Consider the following 22,717-nt stretch of genomic DNA (forward strand, 5'->3'; position numbering starts at 1 on the left):
TCTGTTTTTTTGTTTGTATAGGCAACTTAAATAGTGCTGCTGTCCACTCCAACTCTTAAACTCCCCAGAATCCTTGCAGTTTTTACACAAAAGTTAATCAAAATATGTTATTCCCTTAAAATTTTGAACGATTTTTACTTTCACTCCATTTTGACTCATCGTTTTGTAAAAAAAAAGTATGAACACTACTGCGGCAAGTTCTTTATAAAGTTGACACAACTATCCAAGATTCCAAAATGGTATAATACTCTAAGAAACCTAGTCGCAAAAAAGATATGCGTACCATTTTTACAAGCACTTCGCTTGTTAGTTAGTATGGGATAAATCTTGCAACTGAATTTAAAACCAGTTCTCCTCAACCGATTGAGCTGAAATTTGGTATACTTATGTAAGTACGATGAAAATGTAATATGGTACCATTGAGCTGAATGGAGACTGGAGGTGGCCATAGGAACTTCTAAACGAAACGGCGGAATTGCATCTAGTTTGGGTTCGTTGGATTTGTCTTTTCGAGCACTTTAGTGCTAGATGATGTCCAGGGTCCTGATGATGAAGTCAATTATAATATTCAAACGAAGTCAAACTTGTTTTTAAAAAAGTTTTTTTTAAATTACAACTTTATTTTAAATTTTTTAGTTGTTTCTCAATCTTATGGCCCAAGTGCTCAGGAAGACAAATCCAACGAACCCAAACTTGATAAGCTTCCGCCGTTTCGTTTAGGAGTTCCTATGGTCAGCTCCTGCCACCTCTTGACTTCATCATCAGGACCCTGGACATCATCTAGCACTAAAGTGCTCGAAAAGACAAGTCCAACGAACCCAAACTAGATGCAATTCCGCCGTTTCGTTAAGAGTTCCTATGGCCACCTCCAGACTCCATCCAGCTCAATGGTACCATAATATTGCAATGTCATCGTACTTACACAAGTATACCAAATTTCAGCTCAATTGGTTAAGGAGAACTGGTTTTAAATTCAGTTGTAAGATTTATCCCATACTAACTAACAAGCGAAGTGCTTGTAAAAATGGTACGCATATCTTTTTTGCGACTAGGTTTCTTAGAGTATTATACCATTTTGGAATCTTGGATAGTTGCGTCAACTTTATAAAAAACTTGCCGCAGTAGCGTTCATACTTTTTTTTTACAAAACGATGAGTCAAAGTGGAGTGAAAGTAAAAATCGTTGAAAATTTTATGGAAATTACATATTTTGATTAACTATTGTGTAAAAACTGCAAGGATTCTGGGGGTTTTAAGAGTTGGGGTGAACAGCAGCACTACTTAAGTTGCCGATATAAATAGAAAAACAGGAATATTTGAATAATTGTGGTCGTGGTAATGTAAAATATCATAAGGGGTGTCAATTTTCGTCAAATTTCATAATTTATTGTGTAAGTTAAAAAATAATTCAGATAGATTTTTTTCCTTATTTTTCCTAAAGTAGTTATGACTATGTCCATCCTGTGGCGTCGGCTTATCCTTGAATTTTGGGACACGTTGTATAAGTACTTATGTACTTATGAAAATAAGTGGATAATCAAAATTATCTTTTAAATCCATCACCAAGCCCATAACTGCTCTCATCTCCTCCCCACTTCAGCGTCTCCGATGCTCCTCTTCATTTCACCAGGCCTAACTTCAAGACCGTTAAATTTACATTGTTAAATAAAAATGAAACAAAAGCTGGTGTTAATTTATATTCATATATTTTATGTTACTATACATCGGAATCACTTCATTTCGGCCTAGGGGTTTTGGGTTATTCTTAACATTAGTAGAGCATTTCACTTTCTCTTCTTTTTGGGTTTCATGCAGCAGCATGGTGGGGGTTCAGGGTCGCACTGTGTCTCTCTGGTGTCAATGCGACACATCGGTTTTTTCTCTGGTCCTTTAGGTGTAACTAGCTCAAGCTCCATTTTACAACGACGATCACCCGTTGGTCCCACTTTGGCAACCTAAAAATTCGAAGTTAACAGAGTTGGATGACAAAACGTTGAACTAGACTATGTATTTATGAAACACTAGCTTTTGCCCGCGGCTTCACCCGCGTGAAATTTCGTTTGCCAAAGATCGTCATAAATTATAGCCTATATGTTATTCTGGATTATAAACAATAATACTGTAAAGTTTCATCAAAATCCGTTCAGTAGTTTTTGCGTGAAAGAGTAACAAACATCCAGACATCCAAACTTTCGCATTTATAATATTAGTAGGATGTTGGTTGCGACCAATCTAAATAAGAGGCGGGATAATGTAAAACATGTATTAGGAATTCACACTAATCATGAGTCAACAAAAGAAGAGAATCCGATGTCCTGAAACAAAGGAGAAAAGGAGTAAGTATAGTAGAGAATATGGGTTACCTTTAGAACAAACACGTCCTTCCGAGGGTGCAATATGGACTGAGCTGCTCCCGGCCCCGGGACATTCGTAGGGACCATGTTGCAGAGCCACGGACATGGCCCCTTGTTGTCCTTCTTCGGTTTCCCTTGTACTTGAACCCCTTTAGCGCTTTTTAGAGACATTGTTATTGATTTTGAGAGAAGACTAGAATTTTGAATGACTCGCCGCTTGTGCAAGATGACAATGTGATAAATGTGACAGATCCTGACAGGTCAGTTTTTTAACAAAATAAAAAAGAGGAATGAAATGGGAAATGGCGGCAAAGGAGTAACCTATCGTTTATTACAATTTCGTTTTCAATCCAGAGAACAGAGAACACCAGCTAGTCCTAGAGTCACCTATTTTTTTTAAATTCAACCACAGTAACATTTAGAGTAGGCGCACACCGTTGATTTTTAGTTGGCCGATAGTTGTGCCCGATTTTAAAATGTATGAAGAATCGGCCAAATCGAATCGGCGTAGTGTGCGCACTCCCATACATGTCCATACTGATCAACTGCCCGACTAAACTATCGGCCGACGAAAAATCAACGGTGTGCGCCTACTCTAACGTTGATTTTTAGTTGGCCGATAGTTGTGCCCGATTTCAAATTGTATGAAGAATCGGCCAAATCGAATCGGCGTAGTGTGCGCACTCCCATACATGCCCATACTGATCAACTGCCCGACTAAACTATCGGCCAACTAAAAATCAACGGTGTGCGCCTACTCTTAATTTTTAGATTCGATTGTTAGGCTGAGATGCACCACCTAACTTTAATCGTAACGTAACTATAACGTTAACCGGTGCTTTCTGTATGGAGTTTGACAGATTTGTGTTTGATGTTTGTTAAAGTTAAAGTAAGATAGTGCATGCACCTCAGCCTTAGTTATTAAAAGGATGAACGAACATGTTGCGAACTGTAATGCTCGGTTCGCCTCCCTCACTGAATGCTCGAATGTTCGATCTACATTATATCGTTAACAGGCAAAAAAAGGCTGCAACACCATATTTATTAGCGAATTTCTGAAATAGGCTGGTAGTTGTTTTAATGCTAATTGTGGACTGCCAATGATTTTCCTACTAGACATATCCCCAAAGTGTACTTTTTGATACAATGAAAATAATATCTACACACCTCTAAATAATGTTCTACATTTTAATAAAACTGATTGCCGTCTGTACGGAAGGTGACGAGTGAATCTAGAACCTATAATTTAACAATCGAACAAATAATTTTGTCTGTTTGCCTGTCTTTGCGTTTGTGCACGCTAATCTTAGAAACGGCTGAACTGATTCGAGTGCGGGCAACTAACTCTGACATAAATAAATAGCGCAATTGGCCCTTATTAAATTTAGAAACGCATAGAAACCGGAAAATACTTTTTATTCGCTTACAACATAATATTCTTCGCTATCATCTTCAAAATTTCATTAACACTGGCACTATACCTATGAGTGGTAATAATTATTATTACTGTTTTTACGAGACTTGGTAATATCATTAAATCCTTCTTCTTATTCCTGAACAGAAAAATGCTTCATTAGAGATATCGTTCGTTTGGGATGCAAAGAGCAGTGCCTGCCATGAATCGAGCTGTGCCAACTTACCAATTCAGATAAAATAATAAAACAAGAAATCTTTGTGTTCCATAAATGTGTTTATTGTGATAAATTCAGAACTGATTCTATATTTAATCGCAGCAGGATGAGCAACTCTTGCAACATTTCGGCGATTTACATGAGGATATGGAGCAACACTTTCGCGGTGGGCACAGCGGCATGCCGTTACAAGTAGGGCACGGCCCAGGGACGCTGCGACAACGCACTACGGGGCATGTCTTCGAACGGTTGCAGCATGGGGATATGCGTTTCCGGTGAGCTTTTATTTTTGGTGAGCTTTTACTTTTTCTAGTCTTTTTTCGACCAACTGGACACGGTCTCAAGCAAGGCGAGCTCTTACATGGAGAACTGCAAGGACTTTTGCAGCAAGGCAACGAGCATGGAGTGCTACAGGGCGAAGGCGGGCAGGGGGCACAGAGTGCGGGGGGGCATGGCATGCAGGGGCCACACGGCGATGGTGGTCTGCAACGCTTGCACGCTCGGCATGGTGACGGAGGACATGGCCTGCAACGCCTGCATGCCTTGCAAGGTGAAGGTGGGCGGCAAGGTTTTGGCTTACAAGGTCTGCAAGGCGGAGGTCTACAAGGTCTGCAAGGTGGAGGTCTACAAGGTCTGCAAGGCGGAGGTCTACAAGGTGGAGGTCTACATGGCGAAGGTTTACAAGGCGGAGGTCGACAAGGCTTGCAAGGGTTACATGGCGAGGGTATGCAGGTCATGCAAAGGCTACAAGGTGAAGGTGGACATGGCTTGCACGGTTTGCACGGTTTGCAAGGTGGTGGTGGACATGGCTTTTTAAAGATCTTGCGTGGTGGTGGACAAGTTCTACAGGGTCTGCAACATACTGGCTTGCAAGGTCTACAGCGTGGGGGAGGGCATGGCTTACAGGGCCGACATGGCTTACACGGTTTGCAAGGTTTGCAAGGTCGGCAAGGTTTACCGCCGCATGAAACTTTGCAGCATAGCTTACATGGCACAGATCGACATGGCAATGGACCGCACGGCTTTCTGCACCCCTTTGGCTTGCATGGTGAAGGACGGCAGACAATCATTTTACATTTTGAAGGTCGACAGGGCACCGGCGGTACACAGGGAACTGAACAGGGTAGTCCACATGATGGGGGCCTTGAAGGTGGTGGTGTCCATTCTAACATCAGTTCATTCTTTGCCAATGGAGCTCCAGTGATTCTACGAATTACTAATTCAAATACTCCGCGTCGAGGGTTAGTCATTGTAGTTATTTTAACAGGAGCTTGTTCCTCCCCTGATGAAGCGACTATACATTTAGGTCCTTGACATGGTTCTTTTCCATGAACCGGGCAAGGCTCTCGAGGACCAAGCCTTATATGTGACACAGTGGCTACCATTTCGCCTTTAACAACAGAAGCTACAGCAGGACATGGTTTCTCCATTGGACATGGCTTCTCTTCTTTTATAGAAACAGTCTTTGTACAAGTTCCAGCAGACGCCCCTTTTGATTTTCTGGTTTGTGCTGTTCTTGATTCGTTTGTAACTGGCATGGTTGTTGTTTGTTCGGTTCTATGGCGTTTCGATTTGGATCCAGAACTTCCCATCCCCAATTTTTCTGTTTTTGAATCGTCTTTCTTCCTTCCAAAGAAATATACGTCAGAATATCTCATTTTGTCTAATTTTCTGTTTTCACGATATGGACTTTCTGACATCGCGTATGATGAATAGCAATGTGGGCTTATACCTAAATTTCCTGGCTGGTAAGTAGTATCAGTTAAACTATTATTGCAACACACTTGTAGACATTTGTTTATAGAGGCTGTAGCCTGTGTTCCAGTAGTTGACTGAGTTGAGTTTTGATAGCGACAAAATTCATCAAATAGTGTCATATAAACAGTAGTCTCTTTTTTTCCAAATATCTCGTTGCCTGCGAAGAAGTCTTGTTTGCAGTTTTCATCTTTTATACTATGTATGGAATGATGCGACTTAGAAACGTAATTAATGGTATCTGAGAATGATACACTGCGTCTTTTAGACCTTATGGTACTTAGTGATGTAGCTGAATACTTTTCACTTGCTGAATATAGTTTGTATGGTACTTTCAGGTGATCATCAGATATCTCAAAGTACTTATGAATTGAACTATTGATTGGAAGTTTCATATAGTTGTAATTTTCAATCACAGATTCATGGTTTCTATATTTATCCATATCCTTAGACGATGCTCTTATTTCCAATTTTTGCTCTTCAGTGAGATCTTGTGTTATCGGCAAATTCAGCAGAGTACCTACGACCAGTTGACGACAATTTAGAATTGTTAGAAACCAAACCAACTATTAACTCTAAAAGAACTTACAAAATGATATAAAGGGAGACTAAAAAACCATCATCTGACAAATATATTTAATTAAAGAAAACGTTTTTACATAAAACAAATAAGCGAAAAACCAATGTTAATTTTTACGTCTGGCTAATTTAGAAGGACAACAGTCTGGACAATATGGAATGCACTGGGCTGTACGCGTATCTCTAACGGGCACTACTTTTTCTCTTGTCATGATAGGTGTTATAAATTGGTATTCTAGCTTCGATTTTCGACCTGGCATCTCAACAGTCTTCCCAACTCTTAATTTAATTACTTGATCAGGAAAGTCATAAACTACTCCAGGATAATCTTCAGCGTTAGTGGGCATCAGCTGACCAGGTTCATCTCTTGCCATATCGCCAACACCATCTGAGTTGATGTTAAAGTACATGCGTTGCTTGTGGCCCATGCCGCAAGTGTCTGACGGCATTTGGAATATCACCTTGTTCCCCGTCGGGCAGCAATCTGTACAATCGGTGATCGTATCAAGCTATTGCAAAACGGTTAATTTACGGGAGGGAGTACAATTTCAATCAAACAATTTTCCTTAGAGAAGTATACCTAATAAGTGACTAACTAAGAATTTAGAAAAATAAATATTTTAAATTCTAAGCATTAAACGTTACTATTTTGAGTTTTATTTGCAATTTTAACGTCTCTTTTTCCCCTTTGGTTTTTTCAGTCTCCTCACGCAACAATCGCAATCAGCGTCTGATTGTAATCTCATGTTTACTTTTTGAACAGGTGGCTTTTTATCTGGTCCTTTGGGTGTGACCAGTTCAAGTTCTAGTTTGCATTTTCTATCACCTTGCATGGCTGTCTTTGCCACTTTTAATACAAACGTGTCTTTGTTGCCAGGGTCTTGTTGTTTGACATCACCACGTGCTAAAGCAGCTTGTTGCCCGTGCTTAGATGCTTGAGTACAACCTTCAGTTGTACAAGTGAACTGAGTATCGGCAAGTCTAGCTCCGCGACAGCAAACATCCTCATTGGGTAATGCCAAACTTATTTGATTTTTCCCACAAGGTGGTAGACATGGTCCGCCATCAACCCCTTTGGCATAAGGGTATGACATAGCACAATGCGTCTGACTCATCTTCTTGATAATCGATGCGGAAGCTGGTACTTTGATCTTAAGCTCGTTTCCACCAAGGTTTGTCCCTATCTCTTCGAATTGTTTACTGCGACCTGGCCATCAATAAATTTCGCTGATGCATTCAGTTTAGATAACTCTCTGATACATAAATTAATTACATTTGTCCAGAACAGTCCTATCTCAAAAAATAAATATTGGATCCTACTAATTTTGAAAAGAAAATTAAGAAATTTTAAAGGAGTGGAGGGATATAAACTACAAATACTATTATTAGGCTATGTTTGACTATTGATAAATATCTAATTAAGACGTCTAAACTATTAGTTCAATATTTTTAAAAATTAAGTACAGAGTAATTATAATAACAATAGTCAAACAACTGCAAAAGTAATGGAAATATGTATAAATTGGGCTCACCTTTCGGTACATGAAGGCAATATTGATCAGTATTTCTACAGACCATTGGTTGTTTAGTAGGAGGTTTAGGCCCAGTGCAGTAACAAGGATCATCAGGATCCTGACATGGCATCGTGTTATACGGATCACGGGCTGTAAAAAGTGGAAATATAAATGTATCGGTAACTAGTACTAATTGGTTAAGAAGAAACATTACAAGCAGGTATGCGAAGTCCGTAGCAATTACCTGGAGGGCAGACGCCAAAACCACCACCCCCAGCACCGCAAGTGGAACAGGGAGCACCACCAGCGCCGCCTCCACCACTTGCTCCGGCGGCGCTGCCCTGACCTCGGGCTGCCCCACAAACACAAGGATCGTTTGAAGTTTGGAAATCCCTTCGAGGGTTGCAGGAACGGTCGACAATTGCGTTACCGCCAGAACCAGCGCCAAGATTTGGAGGACCACCACCCCCTTGGAATCTCGTGATTATCAATTTTCCGAAACATGATATACGCAAGAACATTACGATTTCACCAGTTTCCGCTCCATCTGGCCCAGTAATTCTGAAAGAATCCTTCAGTGCCTCATAGCTTACAGTCGTCGGGTCTTGCAGAAACTTTTTACGAGCCTCTACAAACTCCTTGGTCATATCAATTGTAGCCTCCCCCATTACAATTTTGGTCGGCAGGCATCCACAAGGGAGGGATTTGTACACTGATATTTTTATAGGAAATTTGCTCATTGCTGAAGATATGTCAGATTCTTTGAGGGAAAACAGACATGATTTTCCATTGTTAAAAGTTTTCACGAACGGTCCTCCACTTTTGGCGACACAAGCTCCAGGGTCATCGTCACAAATCTCCAGTGGCTCGACAGCTGGGCATTCTATATTCACGCAAGTCCTGAAGTCCTTGTCGGAGAAGCAGGGGCTTTTAACGAATACAATTTTGTCGATCAGCACTTCCAGGAGGAAGAGCCCGTCATCCTGCTTCGCCATTCTGGGTTTGTTTTTGGGGATGGGAAATTTTATTAGTTATGTTTTTTTCAAAATTGTATGATCATGCTTAAAATTTTGACAACTATAAACAAAAGAATTTTGTGAGGCCCATTGCCAGAAAATGTCATCAAGTTTTTCTTCTGGTCGTGATAGACAATAATTACCAAAAAGTGGCATTGCAAATTATTATCTTATTATCATACACTAAGATAATAATCGACATTACAGGGTGTCCCAGAAAGTGAAATCAAGCGTGATCAAAATATTCCTCCCAGGATTAGTTGATTCACTTCTATTTGTGTAAGATGTTTGAAACTTTCGATTTATTGTGATAATAACATTTGCCTACAATATAAAATCTGATTTATTCAAATTCCTTCAGACACACTATCCTAACTGGAAATCCAACTTGTAAGTTGGTAGAATTCAACACACTAACCACGGGAACACTAAAGTTTATAGAAAAGAGCATTAAAAGTCAGTTCGTATTATGTTCAGCAATTTATTCAGTTCTTCTACAAGTTTTTTACTTTGAAAATTTACGCATAATGCAGTCATACTTTACAGAGGGATAGTTTTCGTTGTACCAGTTGCACGCTTCATTTTGGAAAGGCCGTCCGACCCTGAAAAACAAAGAGCCTTAGCCAAGTTCGCATTTATCTTTAAAACTTGCTGAAAAGATGACGACTTAGGCTCAGATTTAACCGTTAGCAGGCCTGTTCATCTCCGCGAGTTTACATCGAAAACAAAACACGCACGATGGCCCACCTACAGGATACTATTCGACAAGGCCTCACATACGAGCGAACATTGACTCACGCACGCGTATTCTTGTGTATGATGGAAGAAAATAAAGAAAATGGTGTACTAAATAAATACTGTGCAGTATTTAACTGCCTAAATAATAATAAAAACACAGAATGTACTTTTTTAAGTTGCCTCAAGACACTGAGAGGTAAATAAGTAGTTAATATTATTCATGATAATTCATGCTAAATCATGTATAGTTCCAAAATACTGAACTGTCCTATCGATGACATTGACAGCGGGGCGCCACCGTCAATACCGAATCGCCGGTTCCGATTTTTGCCATGTTGGAAACCATAATAGTTGAACGATGGTAGCGCCCCCCTGTCATTGAGTTTGGTTTGGACAGTTCAGCGTGGGTCATCTATATTTCCTCCGTCATTTTCCGCAGTTTGGCACCTCACGTCACATCATTTTACCAAAGTCAGCCCTATAGCTTCGGCGCAGTGCCGATCACTGACGTTTGTCAACAAAATGGTGCTTGACTCTTGAGACAGGCTAAATTACACCATATTGTTAATGACATTGAGCATACATTTTTTTAAATACCTTCGCGAAGTAAAACTTCTGTACGTAGTACCAGGCCTGGCTCACTCCGCGCGGTACATCCGATAATTACCTACAGCGAAGCGCCCCGCCGGCGGGTATTATATCAGTCGAGTGTCACGCGCGCGCTCGTCAGGACGCTGGCGTGCGTTGTAGTATGATTATAATTCTATGATCGAAGTATTATTTAAAAATGGACATAAAGAGAAAGAAATATTGTGCGGCATTCGGGTGTTTAAATTCGAAAAGTAATCTACCGGATTTATCTTTTTTTTTTCGCTTCCCAAAGATGCTGAAAGGTATGTTGGCCATGTAGGTAATCAATAATTCTTAGGATAGTATAGGAACCTAACCTACTATGAAGGTTTTCCATAATGAATGCATACTTACCTACATACGTACCTCATTACAAATAAGTAGATTAATTATTTTTTCACTAGACAGCAACCCTAACAGCGTAAGAAGAGTTCAGAGGCACGCGATAGAAAGAGACAAAACTTGTAGGAGAATAAAATTGTAGGTACGTAGTGCTGTGCGAGCTGAATTCCACTGTATCGCGTCGTAGCAAGACTCGCATTTATTTAAATCGTCTTGCGGAGTAATCCTTCTGTACCTGTACTATTACTTATTCTGTGGTAGTACTTATTATTATTCTGTGCCGTTAGTAGCAAAATTCAACAATTAGTTATTTTAACTACGATTTTTTTGATTCATAGTTAAAATAACTAATTGTTGAACTAGGCCTAAATACTTTAGATAAAATATAACTGAAATAGGTACACAGTTACAAATGAAGGCTAACGGCTAACCAGTATAATACATTTAATTCACATAACTTATTATAAACCGGATCAAATCATCTTAGTTACGAATATCACATACTCGTCCATAGACTTGCGTATCTCTTCAGTAGTCAACGTGGCTGTAAGGTCGGGGTAGTAGCGCCAGCGTTTCTGCCCAGGGTCCTGGGCCCAGGCCAGCTGGAAGGGCGTCAGGCCGGGCACCTTCATGTCTGAACAGTCACGACAGTGCGGACCGACAGCTTTCTGTGATATTTAGTAGTTGTTTTATGTAGCATAATCTAAGTGCCTATTCACAACATACAGTAGCATTACTAAGGGTCCTTGCACACCACGTTTTTCAGGCGCCGTCGATGAATTACGAGATGTGTAAGGGTCTTAATGAATAGACTCTAGCTAGATGACACATTATGGAGCCAAGAGGATACGAGTAGAAACAACTTCCGACACCTACATTATTAAGAGTGAGTGAGTGATTAAGAAATCACAAATGAATTATGGAGATAAGTAGTTTGTCTAATTCCACAAGTTAAATTAAAAAAACAGTCGTTGAAATATTTAAAAAATTCACGCTACACTCGTAAGATCTTTTGCTCCTTACGAAAAAAGCTTAAGTAGGTTATACCTTAGCATAGCCTACTCCGAATAATGTAGGTTATTAAGTAGAACATGGTGGCCGAAGCAAATTCGAACATCACAAAACATTGCAAGTGTGTATAAAAAACAATGACTAAGTATATGAATCAGAAATAGAAATGTTTATGTATGTGTTACAGGAAATGTATGAATTCTAGGAATTGTATAAAACTCCTAGGAAATGTATACGATTCCTAAGCTAATGAAATTTATAAAATATTGATTCAGATAATTATTTAATACGCACATATCCTAGGAAATGTACAGTTCCTAGGAATTTTATAAAATTCCAATATCGTATTAGGAAATGTATAAAACGAATGCTACTTATGTGTGAATAAAATAAGTAAAACACGTGTAATTTAGGGTCTCATTGACACAACTATGTATCAATCATACAATAATATAATTAAGGCTCTCATTGAGACTAACAAGTTACAATCATACGGTATAATTTAATTTAAGCATAATAAATTAAATATTTATTAATTCTTTAATCGGATGATGCTCTTCTCGCTCACGCACCGCATGTCCACGCGTATTCATTGAAATCTTAAATACATAAATTTTACATTTCCGATTGCTGTTTAGGAATTCAAACCAATTCCTAGGAATTGTATTCAATGACGGGTTTCATACATTTCCTGTAACATTAAGTCAATAAATAGGTACATTCTAATATTTTCTTACTTGAGGCCCCTAAACTTAAGGCGAAACTGGATTTCGGGAGCCAGATCTTCCCAGTATGTGATCATAATATTCAGTTTGTAGGTAAGTAGGTAGGTAGGTAACTACTAAAAATCTTAAAGTTCACAACTTCGAGACGCGACACATGAATCAAGAAATATTTCTTTATTCATTTGTGACGTGAGGTGTATCGTTTAAAGTACCAAAAAAAAACTAAGAACTAAGAACCATCTCAATGGCACCTTATTTCAGCGACTAAGTATTTACTACGCGTAAACTAATGGTGAAATAGGTAGGTACGGTGTTATAATAGGATAATTTAGCATAAATTAAGTAGTTATGTAGAGACGATAGCGCATCTTTTGTAGAACAACTACGCTAAGTGCGATTTTGCAACCAAGTTCTATTCTATTATACCTTAGGTTCTCCAGGCTTCTGCTTCAGGCCATCACAAGCATGCTCTCGACGGTACCTTACACAGTCAAGATCATATTGATAAGACCGGGGAAAAACATCTTGGTGAGCTGCAATGATTTTGCCAGTGATTAAGTATTCTTAAACTAAGTAAATGATTAAGATAACTAAGAATATAAGTAAGTAACCACGCTAGTGACCAAAGCGTCTACGGTTCTGCCCCTTAAGAGAATCGAACCTGCAATTGCTGGCTTTGTAAGAATTTTAAGTAAGTAAGTATGTATTTTGTTGGAATAGTAGGTAAGTGCGGTGGCAGTATTTTTCCAGACGGTTGCTAAATTATTCATGAGGACAACGATGTGGTGGCAAAAAATCTTAAACTTAGGGTAACTAAAGTATCGTGAGCTTATCTTAAAGTAGACCTACGCAGATACGTAATTAGGCAAGCTATTTTAATTCATTATCATTGCAAGGTGAGAGCATATTCCTGCGCGTAAATAAGTTACCCCTTTTCTAAGAAACTAAGACTTTTCTCGAAGGTTAATGACAACTTAAAGGTTGTATCTTTCCTGCGTAACTCATTAGATAAATCGATACTTTCTCTCATAAAGGAAAATACCTATATTGTGAAAATTCTGTTGTATTTCTTGGAATACGCTTTCGGAATCAGTAGGTGGGTGAGATGCTGTCCATTATAAAATGGGTGACTTTTCAGTTTAGGTTTTTGACTTTGTACATTGTAAGACATTTCAGCATGATTATTAATGAAGACCCACCTGTCTTAATAGGTAGGAACATTGATTATATTTTGTGAACGTTACACGTAAAATTATTTGATATTCCTACTTGGTTTCACCATTTCGGTGGTCATCCCGTAGTTGTAATAAGCGTCGTGGAGGGTGTAAGCGTTGGCGCCAGGCTTGTCCACCCAAAAGGCCTTGTCTTTCTTCACCATCTGGTCGATGACTGTGTTTGGCATCTCATCTATAGTTGGACTGTGGACCAATACTTATTTAAGTATCTAGTTAGGTACTACATGCACGATAAGTTAAGACCCGTGAGGATTCTTCTTTACAAACGGCGCCAGTTACTTAAGTTAACAACGCAACAGTGATGTCACTATTCTTCAGATCTGATCTTATCATGTCTATCTGCCTTATATTTAATAATAATAATCTGGTCAATTGGTGAAGGTCGCGGGAGGTGCCTGGATACGAGCGGCGCAGGACCGGTCTTTGTGGAAATCCTTGGGGGAGGCCTTTGTCCAGCAGTGGACGTCTTTCAGCTGAAACGAACGAACGAACGAATAATAATAATATAATAATTATTAGTAAAAAAATAATAATAAAGGCTCACAGGATCCCTTCCTAAGAGTCGTAAAGTGAGCAAAGAAATGCAACATACAATGGTGGAGTTTCTACCAGCTGCCTGGTCAGCGGCTGCAGGTACTTGCCGATGGTCCGCTGAGTCAGGCACGGCGGTCTTCCTGGAGTCAGACCTTCATCCGTTTTTACGGTAAGGGACACGTCGGTAATGGCATATCTAGAAAGAGCTTAGTAAATTAGTGCGAAAGTATATCAATCAATTTTAAAACAAAGCTGGAAACGTTACCGGTTTCACATTTTTGTGAAAAAAAAAAGGATTTAGTAAATAGTTACTAATACGGGAAATATGTAACTTGCTATTACCTACTTTAGGTCTATACTTTACCTACTTAAGTATTTAAATGTTTTAACAACAGTTAGGTATAAGTCCTACGTTCTCAATTCCAACCATTTACTAGATGATAGAAAGAAATACACCCTGTATGACTAAGTAACAGATAGATAAATATTCTTTCTCATACGTACTTATCAGGGTGATACCCTGTGAATTTCGAAATATTACTCCTGGGATCACCGGGGTGGTTAGTATTACATTCCATAATGCGGTGAGAACGTGTAAAAAGTTAAATATAAAAAAAATATTGCACTACATTTAAAAAGCAGAGCTATTGTAGACATTTTCTTGACATGTTTGAATTTTCCCGCTAATATCGATAATGTCACTCACTCAAAGTGGTTACCATGCCAACTGAACACCTTGTCTATTTTCATTTCGATTATCGATTAGACTGATACAATTAATATTTTTATTTTATTATAGCCTGACCAGGAACATAAAAACCCTCGCCATGTTGCGGAAAACTAATGGTACTAATTTCTTTTAATGGCAACAGTAACTGAAAACTTCATTGACATGTCACCTTGCATGTCAGTCTATTGCTGTCAAAGTGTAAACAAACTTTATTTTAAATGTGCGCAATTGATTTTGTGAATTAAATTGCTAAAATATTTTTATAGTCGTGAAAGAAAAGTGGTTCACAATGTGTTAAAGTATTTGTCGAAGAGAAATACTAAGGGTTCGGACAATATTTTCATTGAATAATGTTTCCGACAAAGGTTGTCAAATTGACTGACATGTTTATCGTATAGTACAGTCCACTATGAAAATTAGCTGTGGTTTGTTTCAACTACCTATTTTAAAGTTTTTTGTCACTTTCTAAGTGTTGAATTTTATGGAATTGGGAAAGAAGTACCGAGTTTGAAGCGTTCATGAGCAGACATTGCAGTTGAATATTCAAGTTCTAAATTTGATTATTGACGAATAATAAAATAAATCCTACTAACTCGATTGATGGTTTCATTTAATTTATTTAAACCAGGTTACCTATAATAATATTTTTTCGTTAATTTATGAAAATATCAAATTAGCCCGTAATCCAGAATCCTGATACATAAAGTTAGCCTATTAATTTAACACAGGTACGACTGTACTCAGTGTTGCACTATCAAATGCAATTGTCGCGCCTCTATGCCAGGGTTTTTATGTTCCTGGTCAGGCTATAATACATAATTAAAAAAAATGGTAAAACTTTAATAAAAAAATCATGATTACAGTGCTACCCTGTGTTTAATGGCATCTTGAATATTGGGACGGATCTTTGTGTTTTGTTGCTTTTGTATAAACTTAAATCTAAATATAACCGAGTTAATAAATAATATCATGTTAGATCACTATGGACCCAAACTAAGCAAAGCTTGATTACTTTATATTTGTTTTTAAGATTTACATAATATAATATGACTCTCCTTAAAGTCGAATGAATGAGCTAGGTTTTGCAGTTTTGCTATGCTGAAGCGTATTAAATCTACGAGCTACAATATTGGCATTAAACTCGCCTTTTCGTACGGATCAGTCATATTTAAGTGTATGCAATAGTATTTAAAAATATATATATTACATAAATCACTGAGCTCAAGGAGTTGTGCCAAAGGCACCTAGATACGCCAGTCGCAGAGTGAAATCTGTTGCTGTGGAGGTTTGGCCGAAATGCTTACCTACATTTTTTTATATCATAATAACTATTTTTTTTGTCTTAAAATAAAACGCCACGGCCAGGCTACCGCATAATGCGATTCGCATTTCGCATCCTGCATTACCATTTTGCTAGCCTATCCTTCTAATACAAAAATATATTATTCTTGAAGGGTCCTACTTAGATAAGTGCTTAACAGTAACTTAAAAGTTATTTGAAAATAATTTTACGTTCATCGTTTTTTATACATTATATAGCCCGACCAGGAACATAAAAACCCTCGCCATGTTGCGGAAAACTAATGGTACTAATTTCTTTTAATGGCAACAGTTACTGAAAACTTCATTGTCATGTCACCTTGCATGTCATTAATTTGCTGTCAAAGTGTAAACAAACTTTATTTTAAAAGTGTGCAATTGATTTTGTGAATTAAATTGCTAAAATCTTTTTATAGTCGTGAAAGAAAAGTGGTTCACAATGTGTTAAAGTATTTATCGAAGAGAAATACTAAGGTTTCGGATAATATTTTCATTGAATAATGTTTCCAACAAAAATTGTCAAATTGACTGACATGTTTATCGTATAGTACAGTCCACTATGAAAATTAACTGTGGTTTGTTTTAACTACCTATTTTAAAGTTTTTTGTCACTTTGTAAGTATTGAATTTTATGGAATTGGGAAAGAAGTACCGAGTTTGAAGCGTTCCTGAGCAGACATTGCAGTTGAATATTCAAGTTCTGAATTTGATTATTGATGAATAATAAAATAAATCCTACTAGCTCTATTGATGGTTTCATTTAATTAATTTAAACCAGGTTACCTATATAATCTTTTTTCGTTAATTTATGAAAATATCAAATTAGCCCGTAATCCTGAATCCTGTGATACATAAAGTTAGCTTATTAATTTAACACAGGTACGACTGTACTCAGTGTTGCACTATCAAATGCATTAGACGCGCCTCTATGCCAGGGTTTTTAATGAGAATGTCTCCAACTTCCTCATTGGCCCTAGAGCAATTCCAAGTATACCATCAATAAAAGCCTAATTAGAGTCATCAAACCTCTCAGTCATTCAATTAGAGCCATTAGAACTTCATATCTATGAGTTGTTTTCTATGTGTAAGCTGAGGACACGTGTCTCCAGCTGACACATCTGTATCTTCGTAAATATTTATGCTACGATAATGTATTATACCTCAAAAATTACAGTCGAATCCAAATAGTAGGCTTTCCACTTTTCAAGACTTTAGCTCAAATACTGTTAAAACCACGATCAAAAAACTATGTGCGAGCTGGAGTACCGTGTCTCCAGCTTACACATCTGTATCTTCGTAAATATTTAAGCTACATCAATGTTTTATATCTCATAAATTAAAGTCGAATAAAAAAACCCGACTTCAAATCTTTCAAAGCTTTATTTCGAACCGTTTTCGAACTACGAACCGATACGTATGTGTAAGCTGGTGACACGTAACACACGGTGGATTATTAAAACCGTATAAGTTAGAGTTGCGTTTTAAAGATCAAATAATTCGTTATAGTACGAGAGCCCACGACCAAAACCATGTCTCATAGCAATACGGCAAAACCCCTATAAAATCGTTAGATTGTATGATTCTGAACCCGACTAGGTGTGTAGTAACGGTCGAAAGTGTAGCAACTGCGTGGGAGGCCATTTCTGCTGTGTCAAAAAAAAAAGATAGTCGGTATTATAGCAATACGTCTGATAGTGAAAATGTACATAGATTTTATAATTGTATTACGAAAAAGTTTGTTTTCAGACATTTTGCGCGTAGCATATAGCCTGAGCGCATTTTTGAAAATGTCAACAAATTTAGCCGACCTGTATCATAGCAATACGGATAATTTTTTTTTTCAACTTTTCGTATTGCTGCCATGATTACCAAAAACCTGTTTTCAGACACTTTAAGTGTATCAAAAAGTGGTATGATAGAGAAGGTGCTACACTTAATTTGTCTGATATAAATTTTTTGCACATGTGGACAACTTATTTTATCATGTCCAACAATTTTCAGACATATTGCTATGATACGTATCGGTAAAATTTGTTAACATTTTCAAAACGGTCTCAAAATTTAATGCGTTCACATTTCCGTCTGAAAATTGTTTTGTTCGCATCAAATAACCAAAATTTACTAATAAAAAAGATTTTCAGACGTATTGCCATGAGACATTTTTTTTATCTCATTTTTAATTTTTTTAAGTGATTTTACGGGTTTGCGCTACACCACTAACGTCTGAAAATAATGTTTCCGGTATCTCAGAACTATCATTCAACTACAGTCTGCAAATCAGACATATTGCTATGATGCAGTTCGGTAAAATTCTTTGACAATTTTGAAAATTCGGTCAGATCAAACGCTACGCGGAAAATGTCTGATATTGGTATTTTCGAGTTCAGGATAATCGTATCTATTGATTTGATGCGGTTTTGGCCGTATTGCTATGAGACAAAAATTTTGGTCGTGGGCTCTCGTACTATTATAATTAAAGTACACACGAGACATAATTTCAAATCTCTAGGCCTCTTAGTTTCAGAATTAAAAGCCAAAAACTATTTTCCCGCCAAATAATTCAAATAATATGGGTCGACTGCGACGTTGCCGTTCCGTGCGTCCACTAGAGCAGTCGAATTTGAACCTAAAAACTAGTACTGTTTGAATCATTTTTATTTGTAGTTTAAATCATTTAATTTCGATTATAAGAATTTTAGACTAGGAGCCGGCTGATTTGTGTATTGAGTACTTAATAACCTATATTTTATTAATAAGAAAAAGCTAGGTAAAACAAAATTATATTTTAATATACAAGTATAATAAAGAACTTGTTTCCAAAGACTCAAATATTTGTGGCGTTTCTAAACGCAACCACTTTAATTTTTATTTAAATACCGTGAAGTCCCACGATTCTGCCACGTCAAGTGGCAAAAATGGGCAACAACTATACAGGGTGGAAACGTTAAGTGATCTCACTCGATTATTTCTTAACTATACAAGATATTAAAAAACTGGTTACTGATCCTGAAAGTGCTTAATGAGCTCTTTTAAACGGTACCAATAATAAGTTACAGAATAAACTGGATCTATCTGAAAATTCAATGTTTCCAGCTTCCATACTAAATGTATGCCAGACACACAATATTAGAAGTGTAATTTTTTTAATTTAATAATAAATACTTAAAATAAACTCGTAAATTGTATTCTTATTTTAAATTATTAATGAAAAACATTGGTTTTAGGCTTTACTTGCTACAATATTGTCAAGAGATGAGTGTCATGACTGTGGTAGTACTAAATGTATGGAAGAAGGAAACATTGAATTTTTGGTTAGATCCAGTTTATTCTGTAACCTATTATTGATACCATTGGATAGAGCTTGTGAAGCACTTTTAGAATCAGTAATCAGTTTTACGATATCATATGTAGTTTTTAAAATAATGTGACTTTACCAAATGTATGGAAGCTGGAAACATTGAAGTTTCGGATAGATCCAGTTTATTCTGTAACCTATTATTAATACCGTTTGATAGAGCTCATGAAGCACTTTCAGGATCAATAACTAGTTTATTGATATCTTGTATAGTTTAGAAATAATCGAGATCACTTATCGTTTCCACCCTGTATTTTGCTCTATGGTTACAAACAGATTTTGCATGACATTGACAGATATGTCAAAATCCACCAATCACGCAGCATTTGGACCTCGCGTCTACGTATTGCCATCTGGCGGATTTTCCAATCGCGAAAGCCCTCATTGAATTCTTCTTCTTTTGTTGAAAAAAAAAAAAATTAACAACATTAACATCACAAATCACAATCACTACTAAGACATCACAAAATAGACGAAACACAGCATTTTGTACAGCATTTGCACAGAATTGGCCGTAAGGATCTATATCCATAGCCGTAAAACTTGTATTAAAAAAAAGATGACAGTTGACTACAATATTGAGAAACAGTCAGTGTTGCCAGAAGGTTACTTTTGTAACCTTTTAGCTGATTTTTGAACTGCTTTGGTTACTTTTAGGTTACACTAATGAAAACGTTACTTTTAGGTGATTTTTCGGAATTTGTAGAATTAACTTTTACAGGTTATTCAGTAAAAAAATATTAATAGTGTCAATTTACAAATTATTTAAATTGAAACGTGACACTCAAAATGTTGATGATTTCCAATTAATTTTAACACTTTGTATGAATTTTGGCTGATTGGTAAGATAAGAGTCGAAGATGAAAGTTGTTAGTACGAATCAGCTTTATGAATCAATATGATAATAATATCAATCGCACGTGTGAGGGTTACTTTTTTTCTATTTCTGGTAATTTCTGACAAGACCCTACTGGCAACACTGGAAACAGTTTTTTTTACAAAGTCCAACAAACACACAACACATTGGATTTATCGTATTTGTGACTTGTGATATCAGTGTTGCCAGAAGGTTACTTTTGTAACCTTTTAGGTTACTTTTGAACGGCATTGGTTACTTTTAGGTTACACTAATGAAAAGGTTACTTTTATAGCCCGACCAGGAACATAAAAACCCTCGCCATGTTGCGGAAAACTAATGGTACTAATTTCTTTTAATGGCAACAGTAACTGAAAACTTCATTGATATGTCACCTTGCATGTCAGTCTATTGCTGTCAAAGTGTAAACAAACTTTATTTTAAATGTGCGCAATTAATTTTGTGAATTAAATTGCTAAAATCTTTTTATAGTCGTGAAAGAAAAGTGGTTCACAATGTGTTAAAGTATTTGTCTAAGGGTTCGGGCAATATTTTCATTGAATAATGTTTCCGACAAAGGTTGTCAAATTGACTGACATGTTTATCGCATAGTACAGTCCACTATGAAAATTAGCTGTGGTTTGTTTCAACTACCTATTTTAAAAATGTTTGTCACTTTCTAAGTGTTGAATTTTATGGAATTGGGAAAGAAGTACCGAGTTTGAAGCGTTCATGAGCAAACATTGCAGTTGAATATTCAAGTTCTGAATTTGATTATTGATGAATAATAAAATAAATCCTACTAGCTCGATTGATGGTTTCATTTAATTTATTTAAACCAGGTTACCTATAATAATATTTTTTCGTTAATTTATGAAAATATCAAATTAGCCCGTACTAATCCTGAATCCTGATACATAAAGTTAGCCTATTAATTTAACACAGTGTAGCGTTGCAGTTTTGGCTGTTTTCACAAATTGATATTTCTTCTCGATATTTGGATTTAGGATACCACTGGCGACATCTATTGGCGTGATTTTGAATTAATTTGCAATAGATGGCGCTTTTTGCTCAGTCAATTCAAATATATTTTATTGAAACATTTCCTAATGTTTTTGTTTTGATTATTCTATTTTTTAATAGAATATTTTCAGTGTTCAGGAGATTGTTTTCATCATGGTTTTTATTAGTATTTGCTTTTTACCTAAGCGGCGAAACGAAACGTCTTGCGATGTCAATGACTCGCAGGCTGTCAGTTGAGCTGTCAAATCACTTAGGAATTTGTCGATCGTGCGCAACCGCAATTTGATTATTTTCGGGAATGTAATTCCTTTTATTTCAAATCGGGTGGTGCAAAATGCATCCACGATAATTTCTTGATGAATAAATAAAAATAACACACATGAGGTAAGTTCCCGTCGGAGAATTTATTTATTTTTCGTGAGTGATATTTTTCGTATTCCAGTACGTGGTATTTCATGGTGATCGTTTCTTTCAGAGATTCCCTAAATCCTATTCGGATGAGGGTATTGGGATGCTGAAGACTGTGAGTGAGGCTCAGATTAGCGAACGGTCTTCGTAAGTGTTTGTTTCCCATTGCTGGTTTTTTTCATAACCTAATGCCACGTTCCACATGTGATCCTGACGCTCGTATTTTTCGTTTCAGATGCGGGATTTTCAAATTTCATATTTTACGATTTTACATTTCATATTTTAGATATTTCAATATTTCATATTGATTTCTATAATTATTACTCCTTTCTGAACTGCTGATCTCTTCGCATTTCCTCCTTGTCATCAAACCTCTGTCTCTGCAAGAGTTTGAACGCTTACCTTATCCACGATAATTTCATAATATAATAAAATTGCGGTTGCGCAAGATCGACCAAAATTCCAAAGTGATTTGACAGCTCAACTGACAGCCTGCGAGTCATTGACATCGCAAGACGTTTCGTTTCGCCGCTTAGGTAAAAAGCAAATACTAATAAAAACCATGATGAAAACAATCTCCTGAACACTGAAAATATTCTATTAAAAAATAGAATAATCAAAACAAAAACATTAGGAAATGTTTCAATAAAATATATTTGAATTGACTGAGCAAAAAGCGCCATCTATTGCAAATTAATTCAAAATCACGCCAATAGATGTCGCCAGTGGTATCCTAAATCCAAATATCGAGAAGAAATATCAATTTGTGAAAACAGCCAAAACTGCAACGCTACAACAGGTACGACTGTACTCAGTGTTGCACTATCAAATGCAATTGACGCGCCTCTATGCCAGGGTTTTTATGTTCCTGGTCAGGCTATAGGTGATTTTTCAGAAATTGTAGAATTAACTTTTACAGGTTATTCAGTAAAAAATATTAATAGTGACAATTTAAAAATTAT

General features: G+C 36.9%; 2 protein-coding genes and 1 long non-coding RNA gene across 6 annotated transcripts; all 3 read right to left on the bottom strand.

Moving 5' to 3' along the window:
- Nucleotides 1–1,683: 1,683 nt before the first annotated feature.
- LOC135086695 (uncharacterized) lies at nt 1,684–2,774 on the bottom strand. The gene is made up of 2 exons (XR_010260569.1): nt 2,363–2,774; nt 1,684–1,954 (listed from the first exon to the last, which is right to left on the bottom strand). It is a non-coding gene; the product is annotated as an uncharacterized LOC135086695 (long non-coding RNA).
- Nucleotides 2,775–3,750: 976 nt separating this feature from the next.
- On the bottom strand, nt 3,751–8,973 carry LOC135087199 (uncharacterized). Of its 4 annotated transcripts, none has more exons than XM_063982037.1 (4): nt 8,077–8,969; nt 7,851–7,982; nt 3,994–6,259; nt 3,751–3,906 (listed from the first exon to the last, which is right to left on the bottom strand). In XM_063982037.1, exons 1-3 carry the CDS (start codon nt 8,825–8,827, stop codon nt 4,077–4,079), a joined length of 3,066 nt encoding a protein of 1,021 aa, XP_063838107.1. In that variant the 5' UTR covers nt 8,828–8,969; the 3' UTR covers nt 3,751–3,906; nt 3,994–4,076. The 4 variants fall into 4 exon arrangements, with proteins under 4 accessions (XP_063838107.1, XP_063838108.1, XP_063838110.1 ...); XM_063982038.1 differs by having other exon boundaries at nt 5,060–6,259; nt 8,077–8,954; XM_063982040.1 differs by lacking the exons at nt 3,751–3,906; nt 3,994–6,259 and adding an exon at nt 6,362–6,802 and having other exon boundaries at nt 8,077–8,955.
- Nucleotides 8,974–9,313: 340 nt separating this feature from the next.
- On the bottom strand, nt 9,314–14,743 carry LOC135086766 (uncharacterized). The gene is made up of 6 exons (XM_063981556.1): nt 14,568–14,743; nt 14,122–14,259; nt 13,564–13,712; nt 12,721–12,827; nt 11,063–11,226; nt 9,314–9,450 (listed from the first exon to the last, which is right to left on the bottom strand). The coding sequence occupies exons 1-6, from the start codon at nt 14,639–14,641 to the stop codon at nt 9,354–9,356; spliced, it is 729 nt and encodes a 242-aa protein (XP_063837626.1). The 5' UTR covers nt 14,642–14,743; the 3' UTR covers nt 9,314–9,353.
- Nucleotides 14,744–22,717: the final 7,974 nt, after the last annotated feature.

The sequence above is a fragment of the Ostrinia nubilalis genome, chromosome Z (genome assembly GCF_963855985.1).
Source record: "Ostrinia nubilalis chromosome Z, ilOstNubi1.1, whole genome shotgun sequence".
In the NCBI taxonomy this organism is placed as follows: Eukaryota; Metazoa; Arthropoda; class Insecta; order Lepidoptera; family Crambidae; genus Ostrinia; species Ostrinia nubilalis.

Excerpts from the sequence above, each read along its gene's own strand:
- LOC135087199 (XM_063982037.1), bottom strand. The coding sequence starts at position 8,827 with ATGGCGAAGCAGGATGACGGGCTCTTCCTCCTGGAAGTGCTGATCGAC. Across the intron at positions 7,983-8,076 it reads TTTTGGCGTCTGCCCTCCAG|CCCGTGATCCGTATAACACG; the intron begins GTAATTGCTACG and ends CACTTTTTACAG. Across the intron at positions 6,260-7,850 it reads TTGCCTTCATGTACCGAAAG|GTACTCTGCTGAATTTGCCG; the intron begins GTGAGCCCAATT and ends AACTGGTCGTAG.
- LOC135086766 (XM_063981556.1), bottom strand. The coding sequence starts at position 14,641 with ATGGAATGTAATACTAACCACCCCGGTGATCCCAGGAGTAATATTTCG. Across the intron at positions 14,260-14,567 it reads ACAGGGTATCACCCTGATAA|ATATGCCATTACCGACGTGT; the intron begins GTACGTATGAGA and ends AGCTCTTTCTAG. Across the intron at positions 12,828-13,563 it reads CACCGAAATGGTGAAACCAA|CTCACCAAGATGTTTTTCCC; the intron begins GTAGGAATATCA and ends AAATCATTGCAG.